Here is an 18720-nt window from a genome sequence, read left to right on the forward strand (position 1 = left end):
CCTTCAGCATTCTTTGCCTCTGCCTTCAGAAAATCAGCCTGAGTGAGCATCAAGGGTAGACAGCTGTAAAGATGAGAGCTTGCAGATGAAGACTACAACAACAACAGATGATGACAGCACCTAACGTTTCTTTGTGCCAATTATTATGCCTAGTGATCACTCTATAGATTATCTAATTTAATCCTAACTTAATCCTCACAGCAAGATACTATGATCACTCTCTTGTTATACATGAGGAAACTGATGCATTAGAGAAATTAAGTGATGTGCCCAAACTGGTAAATGCAGAGCAGGGAATCGAACCCCAGCTGTCAAGATTCCAGAGGTGGAACTCAATGAATGGACATATCCAAAAGCAATAAACTCTCATTAATTCTCTTGCAAGGTAGGCTTATTTCAAACAATAGACAATCCCGAAATTATTTATCTTTGTCTTGGGAATGCATGCTCTACTTTCTGGGGCAGTATTTCCACCTTATTCTTTGCAATTTTTGTAGGCTGATTGGAAGATAAGGTTAGGTGCTGTTCCCTGTGGCAGTGGGCAGTCTTCATGTAAGATTGGGCTCATTGGAATAATCCATGAATAGACAACTCAAAAGAGACTTTTCTATCAAATGAGGATACTAGAAACGGCCTCATAGCAGGGAACTAATGAAAACCTTCTCCAGAGCACTAGCAGCACTCCGTGATCTCAGCGCTGGCTCTAGCATTCAACCAGGATCCAGGCAAGAAGCCCAGGGCCAGACTCTAGTGAGAAGCTTCTGAGAAGAGTTTGACCAGGAATTGGGTTTCTGGCTGGTTCTTATTTGGCTCAGCCAATTGATCTGCCCCGATTTGACTGTCACTTGGTAGCCAAGAAAACCTTTTTGCTTTTAAAAGCTTGAAGTCTGAAACAGTTGATTCCAAATGAGCTCCACTAAGTAGAGGAACTTTAGGAATCTAAGAAAATAAAAAAAAACTTGTGCGCTGTATAGGAGGAAATCATCTTGAGCACTTAAAGTATGAATTTGAGTGATAGTTAAAAAACAATTATTTTATCTGCATTATTGAACTTCAGAGAAGACTGTGAGGAAACAATGACAGTTTTAACATATTTTTATTGGACTCACCTCAGGTTCTGTTATCACTATTGCTATCTCACTCTCAAACTCTGGGTCATTTAAAGTTTCTGACTTTTTAATTGCTAATCTCCATTTCTCTCCCCTGCCACATCCTGCTGTGACTTCCAGTGTCTTCCCCACGTCACCTCGAGGGTACAGACATTCTGTTGAAGATGCTGGGTTGTGATAGGATTGGGCGCTCTATGTGGATTTCTATTGACCTTGTGCAGGGATCTAACAAATACCTCTTACTCCATTAGCAGTGTTTTCTCTTGGAAGTAAGTTTCAGTTTCTGCTGTTTCCACAAGTATCATCTTGCCCATGGACTAGGTGGATGGTACAAGAACCAGACAGGCAGCAAGAAAATCAGGTCAAAAATTCAACGCAAATGTAGGGAGAAAACCTGTTGTGCATAGTGCTTCATTCTTAAAAGGATTTCTTAATAGGCTAGTGCCTGCTCCTTATCTCTAAATTGCTTCTTTCTTCTGAGTTACATTTCATCATTTTAATAGTACCTTGGTACCAGGCATGTTATTCTTTTTCTGTTAAGATTACCTTTTAATTAATTGATTAGTTCAATTATTTTACATTAAAGATGCAATATTTAAAGAGTCAAGTAATTCTGATGGGTTTATTATAACCATTTTCCCAAGCAGCAGTCCTTTGTAATCTCTATTCCTCCATTTTTCCTGCTTTTTAGAAGTAACCGCTTTCACCTCTTTTGGCTGATTACTTGATATTTACCTGCATGTCCTTCAGTAAGATGCTTTATTGTTCAGGATTGTTCTTCCCACTATGGCAGGTAAGTAATTTAGCTGTCCTCCTCCCTCCCCAAACTCCATCATACACAAGTCCCCTTCCTAAAATCCTGTCTTCTCAATGTAATTAATATCATAATGTTGATTAGATCAGTATTCTTCATTTATATTATTATTATTTTTGACAGTCTTCCTCTGTCGCCCAGGCTGGAGTGCAGTGGTGTGATCACAGCTCTACTGCAGCCTGACCTTCTGGGCCCAAGTGATCCTCCTCCCTCAGCCTCCCAAGTACGTGGGATCACAGGCAGGCACCACCAATGCACCTGGCTAATAAAAAAAAAATTTTTTTTTGTAGAGATGGGATCCCCCTGTGTTGCCCAGGCTGGTCTTGAACTACTGGTCTCATGTGATCCTTTTACCTAGGCCTCCCAAAGTGCTAGGATCACACAGGTGAGCCACCACATCCGGCCTTCATTTATATCATTATATTTTTGTGTGTTATGAAGAGCTAAGCCTTGTAGCAAAACTGTGACTTCATTATTATTTCTGTACATGTTAATTTTTTTCTTGGTTGAAATTAATAATTGTCTTATGCTTTGTTTTTTTTTTTTTCCCATTTGCTTGTCCTTTTGGATCTTGATTTTGTAATAGAGGCTTTCTAGGGATGGCTGGAAGCTTGCATGCAAGCATTCAGGAGCAGGGGACTGAAATATGAATTGGAAGCTGTGAATATATTTGGAGGGCTTGTCAACCATCAGCTTCACCATAGACTGATTTCTTAAGCTAATCCCCTTCTTTCAGTCTCTTGCCTAGACAGTGAAAGCCTGGCTGCCAGCCTTCTGGAACCAAATAAGGGAGGATGGCTGGTGGCCTCAGCATCCTATGTGCATGTATTCATCTAATTCCATTCACTTGCCTTCAACTGTGCCATTTCTCCTCCAACACCACAGCTGCCAGTTCAGAGGCCCTCCCTTTAGTATTTCTAGAAAATAAACTTCCAGTTATTTGTTGGGATATGTGTGGGAAGGGCAAATAGCCCAGGTGTGCAGCGTTGGGGAGACCATCTGTGGATCTGACCACTTCTTAGATGTGCAGCTGGGCCTGCTTAGTTTAGCATTTCCTCTACCCTAGAGACTTTTGGAGCTTCTAAGGGGCAAAATGAGGTGGGTCTTATCTTTCCTTATTGCCAACTTAGGATTCAGGTCTGGATTCAGGTCCGCTGTGTCATTTGCCACTCTTCCATCTGCATTCTGGCTTCCAATATTCTGCAGCAATTATCTCCTGCTTTATTCTCTCTCTCCTTGTTGGTTCATGTCTTTAGAAAAGAAATTCTTTTACTGTTCCTGAATAGAGTTTGGGGAGGAAGCAAAGGTGGCCTCGGCCTCATACAGTTAAACCTCTCTTTTTACCTGAAAGCTTCACCATTGCTGCTTATTTACTGAACTGCCAAGGGTCTGAATTTTTAAAAAGGAAATTCTAATGGTTCTTGGTAAACTCTAAAATGTACTTCAGAGAAGGAATGACAGACCACAGCCCTTTGATTAAGAAAATGTGTTTTTTTTCGGATTTTTTTAAAACCAGAACCTTTCAAAAGATTTAGTTCCTTACCCATAACTTCTTTCTTCTTCTTCCATCTGCACGCTCCTTTCTGCCTGCTTCAGGTCTCATTATGTTTCCAGTAGAAAATGAAAGTTTTTATGGAGCAGTCATGGGAGACATTGGGGTTCCAGGTAATGTAGGTAGTTATGGAAAGACAGAAAAATGGGAGAGGTGGAGTCCCTATAGCCCATCATATCATATCCATGTCATTCTTTCATCAAGATGTCTGTGACTGTCCCTACCTCCTTCTTACTGGCTTGGAATCAGAGCAGTGATTCTCTTTGAGGCTGTGGTTTTGCTTCATGCCCGGTAGAAGCTATCACTGGATTGGCTTCAGTGTCTCTGGATTTGATTGTCCCTTTAAGGAGGAGTATGCTTTCAACTTGTTCTTTTTGTTGGAGACCGAGTCTCACCCAGGCTGGAGTGCAGTGGTGCGATCTCGGCTCACTGCAACCTCTGCCTCCCAGGTTCAAGCAATTCTCCTGCCTCAGCCTCCTGAGTAGCTGGGATTACAGGCACGTGCCATCACACCTGGCTAATTTTTGTGTTTTTAGTAGAGATGGGGTTTCACCATATTGCCCAGGCTGGTCTCGAACTCCTGACCTCAAGTGATCTGCCTGCCTCGGCCTCCCAAAGTGCTGGAATTACAGCCACCACTCCCGGCCTACCTTCAACTTCTTAGCTACAAAGAGAGGGATCTCAAGAGTGGCCATTCTGGTTCCAGAAGCAGGGTGCAGCTTCCAGGCAAGTTGGAGAGAATGGCTGGCTCTGGTGGGTTTCCAGCAGTTCTGAGCACATCTTTTGTATCTCTCTTTCAAGTAACTCCCTTCATGGCTTCCAAACTTGAATCTTACTGAAATATTATTTATCTTTTACTAAGTCCTACCTTCCTGAGTTCAGAATTTGTTTTGAGATAGACAAAGGAACCATGCACGTGGAGATCAAAATTTAATCTCTATTATTGGTTTTTACTGGTAAAGCACTTTAAAAAATGTCGTGTTAGGTCTGCCGGCCAGTAGGGGCATGTTAATATTTCAGCTCTGAATTTGACATCCAATCACAGATGAAATTGGACAACCACAGGCCAATTTGGTCAGTGATTGGATGTCAAATGTGTTTAACCCTCTAAAACTTAAAGCAAGAAAAAGAATAATAGCTCCTATAAAGGAGTTTGTGAAGGGACTGAAAGAGACATTTACGCTAACAGAAGTTCCTCCCTATGGGAACACGAGGAGTGGAGAAATGTGTTCCATAATATAAGGTGATATCCCATAGCAAAGACATTGAATCAACTTAAATGCCCATCGATGTTAGACTGAATTAAGAAAATATAGCACATATATACCATGGAATACTATGCAGTCATAAAAAAGAATGAGATAATGTCCTTTGCAGCAACATGGATGGGGCTGGAGGTCATTATCCTAAGTGAACTAACACAGCATCAGAAAACCAAATACTGCATGTTCTTACTTATAAGTGGGAGGTGAACACTGAGTACACGTGGATACAAAGAAGGGAACAACAGACACCAGGGCCTACTTGAGGGTGGAGGGTGGGAGGAGGGTGAGGACAGAAAAACTGCCTATCAGGCTGGGCACAGTAGCTCAAGCCTGTAATTCCAGCACTTCAGGAGGCCAGGGTGGGAGGACTGCTTGAGCCCAGGAGTTCAAGACTAGCCTGAGCAACATAGTGAGAACCTGTCTCTCAAAAAAAAAAGAAAAAAAAAAAAATTTAATCTGTGTGTGGTGGCACATACCTGTAGTCCCAGCTACTTTGGAAGGTGAGGTGGGAGAATCACTTGAGACATTGGATATTGGGTATACAAGAGGTTGAGGCTGCAGTGAACTGTGATCACGCCACTGCATTCCAATCTGGGCAACAGAGTGAGACCCTGTCTCAAAAAAGAAAAACTACCTATTGGGTACTATGCTTATTACCTGGGTAACAAAATAATCTATACACTAAACCTACCCTTACCCTGCCTCATGATGCAATTTACCCAAGTTATACAAACTTGCACCTGAACCTAAAATAAAAGTTAAAAAAAAGATGATATAAATTCTTCTTAAGACACGCGATTAATGTATAGCAGATGCTCAGAAAAAATACCATTGTTAAATCAGGTTGTATGACACATTCAGATTTCAGAAACATGAAAATTATTTTTACATCTCAGAAATGAGGGGAGTATAGTGTTGCAAGTTATCAGCCATTCATTCCTTTGATAAAAAGCCTCTAAGGTTTGGACCAAGTGGAGAGTACACCCTCAACTGGAATGGGGAGCCCCAGCTCTAATCCCAGTCCTGTTACAAACTAGTTAGGAGTCCTTGGCTCCATTGAACCTCTACACGTGCTTTTCATCTGCTCAGCAAGGAGTGGAAGACCAGCTAAACAGATAAAAGGGACTAAGGGTAAGACCTGAACTCCCACAGCTAATTAATTTCAGAGTTGGGATGAAAACCCAAGTGTCTCCCTTCCCTAGTCTCATGTGTTTTCTACTGTATTCATTTTATATTGACTTGAATTTCATTTGGACAAAATAGTTACAGCACAAAGCAATCACTGCTTTGCTCACTCTTTCACTCATTCAACAGGTATCAATTGAGCATTTTTTTAATGCTAAATACTGTGTTGGATGAATGAGACATATTCTGTCTCTGTAGGAGCATACAGCCTGTGGCCTTCTGTGTTTACAGCTGTGAGGGACCCCCTGCACTACCACCCTCACGTGAAGGGCTTCAAACTGATCCGTGGAAGAGACCCAGACCTTCCTGGTTGCCTTGAAGCCATCATCCCTCCTGTGCTTTCCCTGAGCCCTGAAATATGCCCTTTCTGCTGATGTGACCGACCTCCAAGAGTTGGCTCTTACCAGCTTATCACAAAAGCTCTTCAAGTGCCTCAAGAGAGGAAATTACACAGCGGAGCCCAGAATCATATATTGGCCTCATTATGGTTTTTCTCTTCCTGTTTACAGGGTGCTCAAGCTGGTATTACTATGTAACTATGCCAATGCCAGCCTCCACCTTCACAATTGCAGTGGGATGCTGGACAGAAATGAAGATGGAGACCTGCTCATCAAATGATTTGGCAACAGAGGGACCCTTCTCACCTTCTGAGGCCGACTTCAGGTTTGTGTTTGGGGACTTGCTGGGAAGGAAAAAAAAAAACAACACTTGAGGGAGCGGTATGATGCATTTCTTCCAAGCACTGGGAATGTGAGTCATTTCTGCTGAGAAACTGAACCAAAATAGGATTAATTAAAGCAGGAAAAGCCCTATTAGAAAGGAAAGAGAGGGCTAGGCACAGTGGCTCACGCCTGTAATCCCAACACTTTGGGAGGCCGAGGCGGGTGGATCACGAGGTCAAGAGACTGAGACCATCCTGACCAACATGGTGAAACCCCCGTCTCTACTAAAAATACAAAAAAATTAGCCGGGCGTCCCAGCGACTCGGGAGGCTGAGGCAGGAGAATGGCTTGAACCTGGGAGGCAGAGGTTGCAGTGAGCTGGGATTGCGCCACTGCACTCCACCCTGGCGACAGAGTGAGACTCTGTCTCAAAACAAACAAACAAACAAACAAAAAAAACGAAGAAGAAAGGAAAGAGAGGCTGGGCGTGGTGGCTCAGGCCTGTAATCCCAGCACTTTGGGAGGCTGAGGCGGGTTGATCACGAGGTCAGGAGTTCGAGACCAGCCTGGCCAACATGGTGAAACCCCATCTCTACTAAAAATACAGAAATTAGCCGGGCATGGTGGCGGATGCCTATAATCCCAGCTACTTGGGAGGCTGAGGCAGGAGAATTGCTTGAACCTGGGAGGCAGAGGTTGCAGTGAGCCGAGATTGTGCCACTGCACTCCAGCCTGGCGACAGAGCAAGACTCTGTCTTGGAAAAAAAGAAAAAAAGAAAGGAAAGCAAGTTGAGAAGAAGAGATGTGAGCCTATTATTTATGCAGAAAGAGAGAAGAAGGTAAGTATATATGAAATCCTGTGAAGTCTGCTGAAATATTTATATGTGTTTGGCTAAATTCAAGGAATCCTCAGATTCAATGCCTCCTCTCCTCCTATACCTTTTAAGTTTGGTTTTCAGTGCTTATGTGGTCAAAAACATAGCTTCTGATGGATTACTTTCTATGCTACTCTGCTGTTTTGGTTGTACCAACTGCTGTTAGCGGTGCACTGTAGGGACAACACCTCCCTCAGTGGGGCTAGTCGCCGCTTTAGGAGCACAGGACACAAGGAAACTGATGCAAAGCCCTTGGGTTAAGGGAATCCTGCTTGGTCAGGGCTTTGTTAACATCAGTAGTGATTTCTTTTTTTTTGAAGTATGAACCAGATAAAATCATTTTGAGGCTTTAAAAAATTAGTATAGGCCATTGGATATTTACTGGCAGCCTGTCTAGATGTTCAATGGTTTCTAGCTTTGAGAGCCAAAAGAGGGAGAAGGGGGACGCTCAGAAGGTGCACAGCACATGCATCATGCTGCACTCCCAGGATTTTATACCCGGCTCAATTGAGCCATTTTTCCTGTTGACAGACAGTCACTAAGTCAGTACCTTCTGGTGGAGAAAGCCCAGAGTAATGGTAGAGGTGATTAGTTACTCCTTGAAAACCAGCTAAGATATACTCCTAATGCAGATTCCTTTTGTGTTGGTTTTATTTTGCCATGCTGCTTTTACTAGTACCACAGTAACTGTGGCAGTTGGTGTTCATCTTTTGGAGATGAAGCTATGTTCTCTCTCTTCTGATGGGCATGTATTATTGCCTGCATTTTGCGTTTTTTGGCAGAAGGGAGGTAATTTCCACTTCCTGTTCAGTAGCTTGCCTATTTTGGACTGTCTTTCCTGAGCTATATGAACATCCTAGATTGCGTATTAGATTTTACTTCTGTATTCTTGAGGGAAGAAGGGAATTGTGGGCAGAAGTGACATATTCTAGTTTCATGTGGGAACTTTAATTGCATGTGAGATCCTCCTGTGCTCTCTTCCCTGCGGTAGGGTCACGGAGGAGGCTCCGTTTTGTAATTTCAGGTGGTCTGAATTTCTGAGTGAGGATGACAGGTAGTCTGGAGAGTCACTTAGATCTACAGTGGACTTGGTATTAGCAAGAAGCACACTGTTTTGTGTTAAGCCACTGAAACACCAGGGTTGTTTGTTACTGCAGCATATCCTAGCCTATCCTGAATTGATACAGTAGCCACTGGTTGTTCCAAGTCAGAAACTAAGTCTTGATCTAAATATAATCTCATTTAGTCCTAAGGATAAGCCTGCAAAACAGATTGGATAGATTATTATTCCCATTCTATAGATAAGGATATTGAAGCTCAGCAACTTGTTAACATTAATATACCTACTAAGTAGCAATACCTGGATTTATATCCAGGCCTGACCCCAGAGAGAGGTGAGTCAGAATCTTACCTGGAGACTTTAAATAATTATATGTAACATTAATGCCTCACCTGGAGTCTGATCCACCTTCCCATCTGGAGAGTTACTGCCATGATTTGAGCCACCATTATTGACTGGAGTGTGTTGTGTTGGAACAGAAAACAGAAGTTGAGAGCAATGCCTTTGAGCCTGAAAGTGCCATTCTTGGTGGTTGGATATAGCTCTTTGGACAAAGCCACACTTTCCTTATCTGTAGAATGAAGGCTTTGTCCATGGGTTCTCAAATTCTTGATGGTGAAGAAGTACTCTTCTCTTTTTCATCTAAGGCCTCAGCATTGATTGATTGTTAGAGGAGCTGTGCAGTTGGAAAATGTGTGCCTTCGGAAGGCTAGGGGAAGGCAAAGACAGACATTTGTTATTTTGCCTTTCTGGCCATATTACAAAGAGATGTGGGGTTGGGGAGTGGGCAGCAGCCACTGACTCTGTGCTCTCTCCTTCCTGCTCAGAAGCAACTTAAATGGCTTCTCAGTTTTCTTGCATCCACTATTCTGAAAGGAGGAAGAAATGGTTAAATCAAATGAAGATTCTGGGAAGAGATGATGTCTAAAATTCCTGTTGGGCTTTAGGGGAAGAAGCAAGTACAACTCCTCTCTCATCCTCCTAAATTCACCAGTTGAGGAACAGACAGAGGAGATAAAAATAAAGGTTTTATTATTGACAGAAGCTGGACTGAAGGAATGCTCAGGTGCATGGTCTCAGTGGGGTTTCTGAGACTCCATTTCCAAATGAGACAAATTTACCCACCCAGTTACCAGCCCAGCTGGACTGCTGCTGTCCTCTATAACACAGATGCAGAGTCCACCTGACACATGGCAGGAGCAGGCCCAAAGTGCACCCTCTGTGGGCAAGCAGATTCAAAAGAGAAAGCCCGGAATGGCCCAGCCAGTCAGGTAAGCTGGGGAGAGGTCCGGGTGCCACTCTAGGGAAGCTCATCTTTCCATGGAACTGTGAGGCCTGGTGAATGGGGTTCCTCCCATGCCCCTTCCATGTCCAGTAAACTATGGCTGAGTTTTCCCTTCCTTTATCAATATGCTTGTCCTTCAGGAATATGCTGCTGATAAAATCATAGCTTGCATTTGCTTAGTCCTGCCCTGGCTGTGCGCTTCACGTGTGCTGTCTTTAGTTGTCAGAAAGTGGCTTTGTTTTCATCATTACATGTCTGACTGCATGCAAAGTTTGCCAGCAAAGGTGCTCTGAAGTGCCAGTCACAGTGGCGTTTTTGGTTATGTTCACATCTGGTCCCTTTTGCCTTCCCCAGCACCCGTTCTACTTCAGACCTTCCTAAGACCACCAATCAAATTCATGTAAATCCAACTTTCACAGGGGCCTGCTATACCACAGGTTTTCATTTGCCTAAAGTGCTCATCTGGGTTCCAGAAATTTGGCCAAAGTGTTGGTCACTGAACTTTTATGATCAGTGTTCATGTGGGTAAAATTATAGTAAGAACATTCCCTCTTCCAGCTCCACTTTCACACATGCTCCAGCCACTCTGGGTGAGCATTTTAGTAAATACATTGATTATAAGGCTCTCAGATAAGCTGTTGAAAGTTTATTAATTTTATTCAGCTGTAGTGTAACCTTCAGCCACAGGGGAATCTTTGTGTTATGTTTCTTTAACCTCTTGAGGCCTTTGTGGGGGCCATACAGTTTAAACACGACACAGAAACTTGGATAAAGTCCAAAGGAACTTAGCAAAAATGATTAAAGGCATGGAAAATGGGCACTACAAAGAAGAAAACGCATTGAGACTGATTATTTGAAAGAAGAATCTGGTGAGGAACAGGTCTTCTTTAGAGTTGTAAAGTGTATGCTTTTTACTTTGTAAAAAGCACAGAATTGGCCAGGCGCGGTGGCTCATGCCATTAATCCCAGCACTTTGGGAGGCCAGGGCGGGTGGATCACGAGGTCAGGAGATCGAGACCATCCTGACCAACATGATGAAACTCCGTCTCTACTAAAGATACAAAAATTAGTTGGGCGTGGTGACGTGTGCCTGTAATCCTAGCTTACAGGAGGCTGGGGCAGGAGAATTGCTTGAACCAGGGAGTCGGAGGTTGCAGTGAGCCGAGATTGCACCACTGCACTTCAGCCTGGCAACAGAGCAAGACTCCGTCTCAAAAAAAAAAAAAAAGTACGGAATCCCCTGACCTCTTCAGAAACAAGGCTATTCTATGAAGTATGGCTCATATGCTGAGTTATCATAGAATCATAGTGCCAGAAGAAACCTTAGAAAACATTTTCATTTGTTTATATTTTAAGTATAATTAACATACAACAAAATGTGCAGATCTTAATTGTTCAGCTTGATGAGTTTACGATGATTGTATACAGCCTAAACCTGATAGAGAACATTCTGTCTCCGCAGTAAGTTAGTAAATTCTCTCATATCCTTTTTTTTTTTTTTTGAGACAGAGTCATGCTCTGTTGCCCAGGCTGGAGAGCAGTGGTGCGATCTTAGCTCACTGCAACTCTGCCTCCCGGGTTCAAGTGATTCTCCTGCCTCAGTCTCCCAAGTAGCTGGGATTACAGGCATGTACCACCACACTCGGCTAATTTTTTTGTATTTTTAGTAGAGATGGGTTTTACCGTGTTGGCTAGGCTGGTCTCAAACTCCTGATCTCAAGTGATCCACCTGCCTCAGCCTCCCAAAGTACTGAGATTACAGGCATGAGCCACCGTGTCTGGCCTCTCATATCCTTTTCTAACCAATTCCTTACCTCCTCCAGCAGCCACTTTGGTGAGACCATGTTAAAGATGGGGAAAAAGAAGCCCCAGATACTGGGTTGGCTGCCTTGGTCACAAGTGAGCCAGTCTGAAAAGACAGTGAAGCCCAGGTTTCCTGATCCCTGTGTGAGAACGCAGAAGTGGCTTTCCTGATGCCATTTCCATATCCATTTCTATGGGAGCCTTACGCTTCTCACCTGGTCAGAGCTTGATTGCCTTAAAGTCCTGCATTTTTTCCCAGGCTTTGATTACAACGGTACTAATTCACACAACTAGAATCATCTTCGTCATCTGAGCTAGTGCCTTTTATGCCCAGAGAGATTCTAACTCGCCTTGTTCCTGATTGGAAAAGGATATGAGAAAACTTACCATGGAGTCAGAATGTTGTCTATCAGGTTTAGGTTGTATACGATCACCAGAAATTCATCAAGCCAAACACTTTTGGGTGTATTTTTGGCTACCTCAGTATTCTCTAACTTTAGGGTTCTTGGCAGAAAGAAATAATCTTTCCCTGTGTTGTGTTTAGAGAGGCCATTAGAATGACCTTTTTTGCAAAATTGTGCTGTGGTAGATATAATTTAAGCTTATGCCTCAGCTTTGTCCAGAAGATGCCTGCACACTCCAGTTTCTCTGTGGTTTAACATGATCTGAAAGCTTTGCAATAGAGATTATATGAACTGAAATTACTGTAACACATTATATACCTGTATAAATACATGAGAAAAAGATACTGTGGTGGTTGATTTAATCAGTGGCCCTTTTTCACTTTTCGAGACCTTTGACCACATTCATGCACAAGCACAGTACTTGTCATTAGGTGAGCATTGCAGCCTTTTTAGTTAAATGTTCACCAACAGGCACCTTGACTCACTCTCTCCACAAAGCAAGGTTATCAATCCAGGGACTTTGGCCAGAATTCAATGTCAAGAATTATATTCTTCATGTCATCTTATTCTGACAAGTTTTTGTGGGCCTCCATCCATTTTCTTACTCTCCGTTGTGGTGAAATGCCTTCGGTGCTGGAAGCTGTGTTCTATGAACCATGCTGCTAGAAGGTGAGGCTTATCTGTACCTAGCCATATTGGTCTCCTGAGCGCTGGCATTGGCTAAGTGAAAGGTACTTCTTACATTTGGAGAGGAATTATTGTTGCATTCTGCCCATACTGGGACATGCCAGCATCTTAAGATTTTTCATTATTCAGTGTGAATCAAGTGAGCACCTGTAGTTATAATTGGCTGGGTGCAGTGGCTCATGCCTATGATTCCAGCACTTTGGGAGGCTGAGGCAGGAAGATCATTTGAAGCCAGAAGTTTGAGACCACTCTGGGTTACAAAGTGAGACCCCATCTCCAGACTCTATCTCTTAAAAAAAAAAAAAGGGCTGGATGTGGCATGGCAACATGCCTGTAGTCCTAGCTACTCAGGAGGCTGAGGGAGGAGGATTGCTTGAGCCCAGGAGTTGGAGGCTACAGCGAGCTATGACCCTGCCACTGCAGTCCAAGCTGGGCAACAGAGTGAAATCCTGTCTTAAATAGTAATAATAATAGGCCGGTTGCGGTGGTTCATGCCTGTACTCCTAGCTGTTTTGGAGGCTGAGGCGGGGGTGGATCACTTGAGGTCAGGAGTTTGAGACCAGCCTGGCCAACATGGTAAAACCCCGTCTCTACTAAAAATACATTAGCCAGGCGTGGTGGCACACACCTGTAATCCCAGCTACTCGGGAGGCTGAGTCAAGAGAATCACTTGAACCTGGGAGGTGGAAGTTGCAGTGAGCTTAAATCATGCCAGTGCCCTCTAGCTTGGAAGACAGAGCTAGATTCCATCTCAAAAAAGAATGATAATAATAATAAAATAAATAATAATGATTAGAGGGGTTTTTCATTGTGTTTGAATAAAAGAATGTTAGCAGGTGAAAAAATGGAGTACTGTTGGATGTAGATTTGAGTAGATAAGTTCTCTTGAGTCCTGTGAGTCAGGTTCTAGGAATTCTCTTTCAGTTCCGCCTTTGATGGAATAACTGGCAGTGGTCAGATGAAGCAGGCTGGGGTCTGATCTGTTTCCTTAAAAGGTTGGCTCAGTTAAATTTGTTCTGAAAGTGTGTTGGGAAAAATACTGTATCAAAAGTGCCTCTGTATTCCTTAATAACAGCTTTTGATGGGCTGTGTAAAGAACATTTAGATTACTATTCAGTAAAATGGTTTGTGTTCTTTCGAGGAGTTCGGGCCTGTAACTTTCATTTGGTTCATGGTTCTACCTCAGTCCAAGTCTTTTATTCTAGGTAATCCCAGAATTGGATCTTTAATTTGTGTGTACTGCTCCTTCCTTTCTGAGTTATGAATTGTCTCTAATTTGGAGATTGTTCATACGGTGATACTTGATAACATCTAACCGAGGGCAGGAATTGTTTGTATTTGGTGAGAAGTTTTATTGTTTTGAGTCTTAGAGGTCCCCCCACAACAAAGTTTATTGTAAAACAAGATTTTACTGCTTTCACTTATCTTAGATTGAAGCTAGTCTGTTGATTCAAACACATGAATATGTTTTTGTCCTGTAAATTTTCACTGCTGCAGAGAGCCAGTCAAGCCAAGAATTGAAATGAACAGTCTTTGCTTGTGAGTCTGTCTGAACCTCTGTCTCCTAAAAGTTGTCTACATCTGCAAGATTGCCTCACCTCCACAGCAAGAATAATAAACATGTTTTACCATTTATTTTATGTTGTTCCCAGGCATGTTGGTGTTTGCAGTCACACGGAATACCCCTGCCGCTTCCAGAATGCTTCTGCCACCACCCAGGAGATCATTCCTCATCGAGTCTTTGCCCCTGTGTGCCTCACGGGTGCCTGCCAAGAGACCCTTCTGCGGCTGATCCCTCCTTGCCTCTCAGCAGCACATTCTGTTCTGGGAACACACCCGTTCTCTCGGCTGGATGTTCTCATCGTCCCTGCCAACTTTCCAAGTCTGGGGATGGCCAGGTATGTTGTTCCATTGTGGCACTTGGGGTACATACATTTTGGAAATTCTTTGACTATGTCTTGCTTTCCTTGAGCTCTGTCAGAGCTGTCATTTGATTAGAATGGAGGGGCTATGGTTGCTCATGCTTGGACATCTCACTGCTGCCTTGAGGGACAATTTTAATGCAGACTCCCTCATGCACGAGCCTTTGAGTGTCATGGGCTCAGTTCAGACTGTGTTGAAAAGAAAAGGCTCACATTGTTGCTGGGATTGAGAATACATAGTGCCCCCTGAGTGGTGACTGTTGGATCATGGCTGATCAGTGGCTGTTAACTTGGATGATGACAGCATAATGCTAATGAGCCGAAGGTTATAGCATCAGGCTCTGGGCACAGTAACATGACTTGGTCCCAAGACCACAGGCTACTCACCTAATCCTGACCAGCTGTCTTGTCCATTCTCACCACTGGTCACAAGGGCAATGACTTGAGAGCCCCTGAGTCAGATAGACTGTGGATGGATCAGTGTAAATCTATCCCTACTGCTAGAAAAACAGCTCAAAGCAGATGGCTTACTGTGGGGGTTGAAGGAGGAGTCATGTGCTACTATTTTTTAATAAATGCACTTTTGCCGTTGTGTCCTGGTTTGGTTCCCTGTATTTATTTAAGCTAAAATCTATTAATTAATGCCATTGTTCATTCATTAATGGGTATCTGTGTTCCACTGAGAAAAGATAGAGAATGTACTTGGTTATATTTCCATTTTAAAAATCTTAATCATTAACAGTGAATATGCTTGACTAAGGATGGGAAAAATAAGCTCATCAAAACATGTGACTTCAAGTTTTTTCCTATTAGTCAAGGAAATTCCTGCTGCCAATTAATTCCCATACTTTTGAGCAGCTGTCATTTGTGGTGTTTTCCCTGAAAACTGCACACATTCTTAGTAAAACTATGAGCAGAAAAGAACTGACCAGAACATTTGCTTTTGATCTTTACTACATGTATGTACTTTAAAGACTGGCTGGCTTGCCTTAGTCCTTGAGGAGGTCTGAGAAAGTCATTTAGACTGATTTTTATCCTATATTTATGAAGATAATGGGAATGCAGAAACTAGGATAATTATATATATTTGGTTATGTGCATCATATAATTGTCTTGGATGTCTATATATAGAATTTTTCTTAATGGAGGGGGGGCTTCTTTTGTCCCTTTGAAGAGTCTGCCGGACTTAATTTAAGTAGTAGAAGTGTTGGTGAAAAAAGAGTTGTTCATTTTTTTTTTTTTTGAGCTTTTGTCACTTTATTGTTAACCAATGAATATTATCCAAAATTAGAGATGTAATTGTAACTTAATTGTACAACACAAAATTATGCTAATGGTAAAAGCCTACTGGGATTTACCAAATACTCATTAAATGTTTCTTATTTGTACACGGGTTTGAGGGGCCCTATTTACTTGGGAGTTTTTAGCACTTCATGAGAATTGCAGTTTTTTAAGACATGTTTGCTAGCAGTTCCAAGTTCTGGCCTGAGGGAACCAAAGGCAGAGTATTTTTCATGCACAGGATTCTGTTTTCTATAGCTCCTTCCTGACATCAGTCTGCCAAAGCCAGAATGAGTTGACCTGCAGGCCATTCTCTAAAGCTTCTCTTTTCAAGTTTGCATGCCCAAGCAGGTAGGCTGTGTGTTTGCTGCTTTTTGCAATATTTGAAGTGATTTAAACATGCTTAACTCTGTATTTTTAGAGTAGTAAGCCTGAGTACCATAAGGCCAAATGGTCCTGGGCACAAATGTTGAAAAATATGGTGGTGATCATAACTTAGCAACAACAAGACTGCTTTTATGCTTAAAAGCAGGAGAACCCTATATTCAAAATTTGTGGTTGGTTGTTGAATACCATTTTTTTTTTTCCTTCCTTTTAGACTGTGGAAGTAAAGTCTGCCCAGGTCTAGATGTTTTTCTGGACTTATTACCATTCCCTGGATGAGAGCTGTGGAAGGGGGATTGTGGTCTCTTCCACTGCCAGGTGGGGTGGGGAAGGGGGGTGCTCTGTTTTTCCAAACTCTGGCTTCAATTGATTCCACTTGCTTGGCTTGACTCTGTCGGGATCCCAACACCTTGGGCCACATGCAGCTGAGTGGGGTTTATGACTCAGCTGGCTACTGGGGCCCTGCTGCTTTATTTATGGTCGAGGCTTTGCTTGAGGTTTTATAAAGCAAAGCTAGAACAAAAACGATGGTTTTGTAAGTCAACTTCATACCCTAAACAGGAATAGAGAAACCTCAAGGCTAGGAGGAGTCATCCAAAAAGACCTCCATACTGAAACCGGCCATTGTCCTCTTAGTTATAATATGCTGAGAGATCAAAGGACTTCTTGGTAAATTAAATGGCTCTTTCTCGAGTCCATATTTTATAAACATGTATGCAAGATCGTAAATTCCATACCTCTGGACTTCTTTAGTGATTAGGTCTTAATTATAATGAATACCATTTTATACCATATCAGTATTCTTTTTTGGCAAATGATATTAAACATTCCCTCATGAACTAAAATGGGTAAATTATTATTAATCATGTTAAGGAGTTTCTGAGAATTTTAGATAATATTCATAATTGTTTCACAATTTTAAATATTACGTATCATAGTTTTTATTGAATAATCTTAAAAGTCTCCTCTTTGATTCTGTTTTGAGAAGGATTCAGTGAAGTGAGGAAAAACACATTTATAAAACTTGAATGTGTGATAATGACAAATCAGTTTATAAGAAGGTAAATAATACACAAATAATATTTTAGAATTTCGAATGCTTTTCAAACATGGCAGTAACTAGAACATTTATCAGTACTGCTCTTCATGATTTTTGTCACCTTTTAATATAACAGGAGCCATTACTAACTGACCCCCTCCCCTACCCTAGTCCTTTTCCGAATCACTGTTCCAGGGGAGAGGGGCTTTAATTCTTTGCTGAGAAAAATCACTAGTTTGCCTTTCAGATGCTTTCCTCAGTGGGTGTGTGTGGGCTTTCAGTTTTTGTTTTATTGTGTTTTTGCCTTCCATGAAGACTGAATCTGCCATATCAGGAACCGTAAAGTATACATTTCTTGACTTGACTACTATGATGTCTGTATGAAGATATGCATGCATTTAAAATGCATCTCTGAAGTACATACAGCTCTCTTCCTGTTGGTTTAATTAATATTCTACCGTTTTCATTGTGTCCTCGTATGTTCTCAGAGTCTCTGCTGGGGATTGACTGGCAAGCCTAGTTTCTTAATTTTGAGAAATACATGAAAGGAGCTCATCATCACACTTACACTCTCTGTTATAACATCAGTAACATTAATGGAATCATATTCTAGAACCAGGCTTATGACAGTTGCTTAAAAATTAACACCTTAATCTTACCTTTGTATGTGTATATAGGAAATGCTTTGCTTCGCATTTGTCTCTCAGCAGTTCACAATTACATGTCATGGTATAATTAGGTTGGCAGAACTACCTAGCTGACGTCCAGATATGTTCTTTTTTTTCCTTGTATTTGAATTTCAAGAATCTCTTGCAACTTATTTCAGAGTGGTTTTCTGTGAAGAGCACTGAAGTTAAAAAATCATGTGCTCTGTAGTTCTGCTTCATGGCTCAGCTGTTCACATGCATCTTCACCCTTCATCCCACTGGGAAAATTGAGGGGAAAAAAATGACTTTAGTGTGGCCGATGACAGGTGACAGATTCTTTGACCTTTTCCTCACCCGTTCTATACCAGATAGTCTTGATAATTTGGTTATTGTTTATTTATTCTTGCAATAAATATTTATCAAGCGTATACTGTGTGCCAGATAGTACTTATGATGCAGAGCCTACAAGGGTGAACAAGATTGAGGAGGCCTCTGTCCTTATGAAATGGACATTCTAGTCAGGGGAGAAAATTAGTGTACGTGAAACAAGTAATTAAGATGTATGCTATGAAGAAAATAAAATCAAGTGTCACAGTGGGAGAATCAATAGCATTGTTAGGGTGAGAGGGAAAAGCTTCCTTAAAGAGTGACATTTGGGCTAAGACTGAAGAATAAAAAGGAATCAGCTTTGTGACCATCTGGTGGAAAAGCACTCCAGTCCATAGGCCTCAAGGTGGGAACCACTC

At 42.0% G+C, this 18720-nt stretch overlaps 1 protein-coding gene across 14 annotated transcripts in view; it reads left to right on the forward strand.

The window, feature by feature from the left end:
• AOPEP (aminopeptidase O (putative)) overlaps positions 1–18720 on the forward strand; it is a 430010-nt gene that overhangs the window by 65309 nt on the left and 345981 nt on the right. For all 14 annotated transcript variants that reach the window (XM_054502563.2, XM_063649702.1, XM_063649703.1 and 11 more), the window contains 2 exons: positions 6435–6588; positions 14354–14599. In XM_054502563.2, coding sequence (XP_054358538.1) covers positions 6435–6588; positions 14354–14599 — 400 coding nt within the window. The remainder of the gene's footprint in view (positions 1–6434; positions 6589–14353; positions 14600–18720) is intronic.

This window comes from Pongo pygmaeus, chromosome 13 (genome assembly GCF_028885625.2).
Source record: "Pongo pygmaeus isolate AG05252 chromosome 13, NHGRI_mPonPyg2-v2.0_pri, whole genome shotgun sequence".
NCBI lineage: Eukaryota > Metazoa > Chordata > Mammalia > Primates > Hominidae > Pongo > Pongo pygmaeus.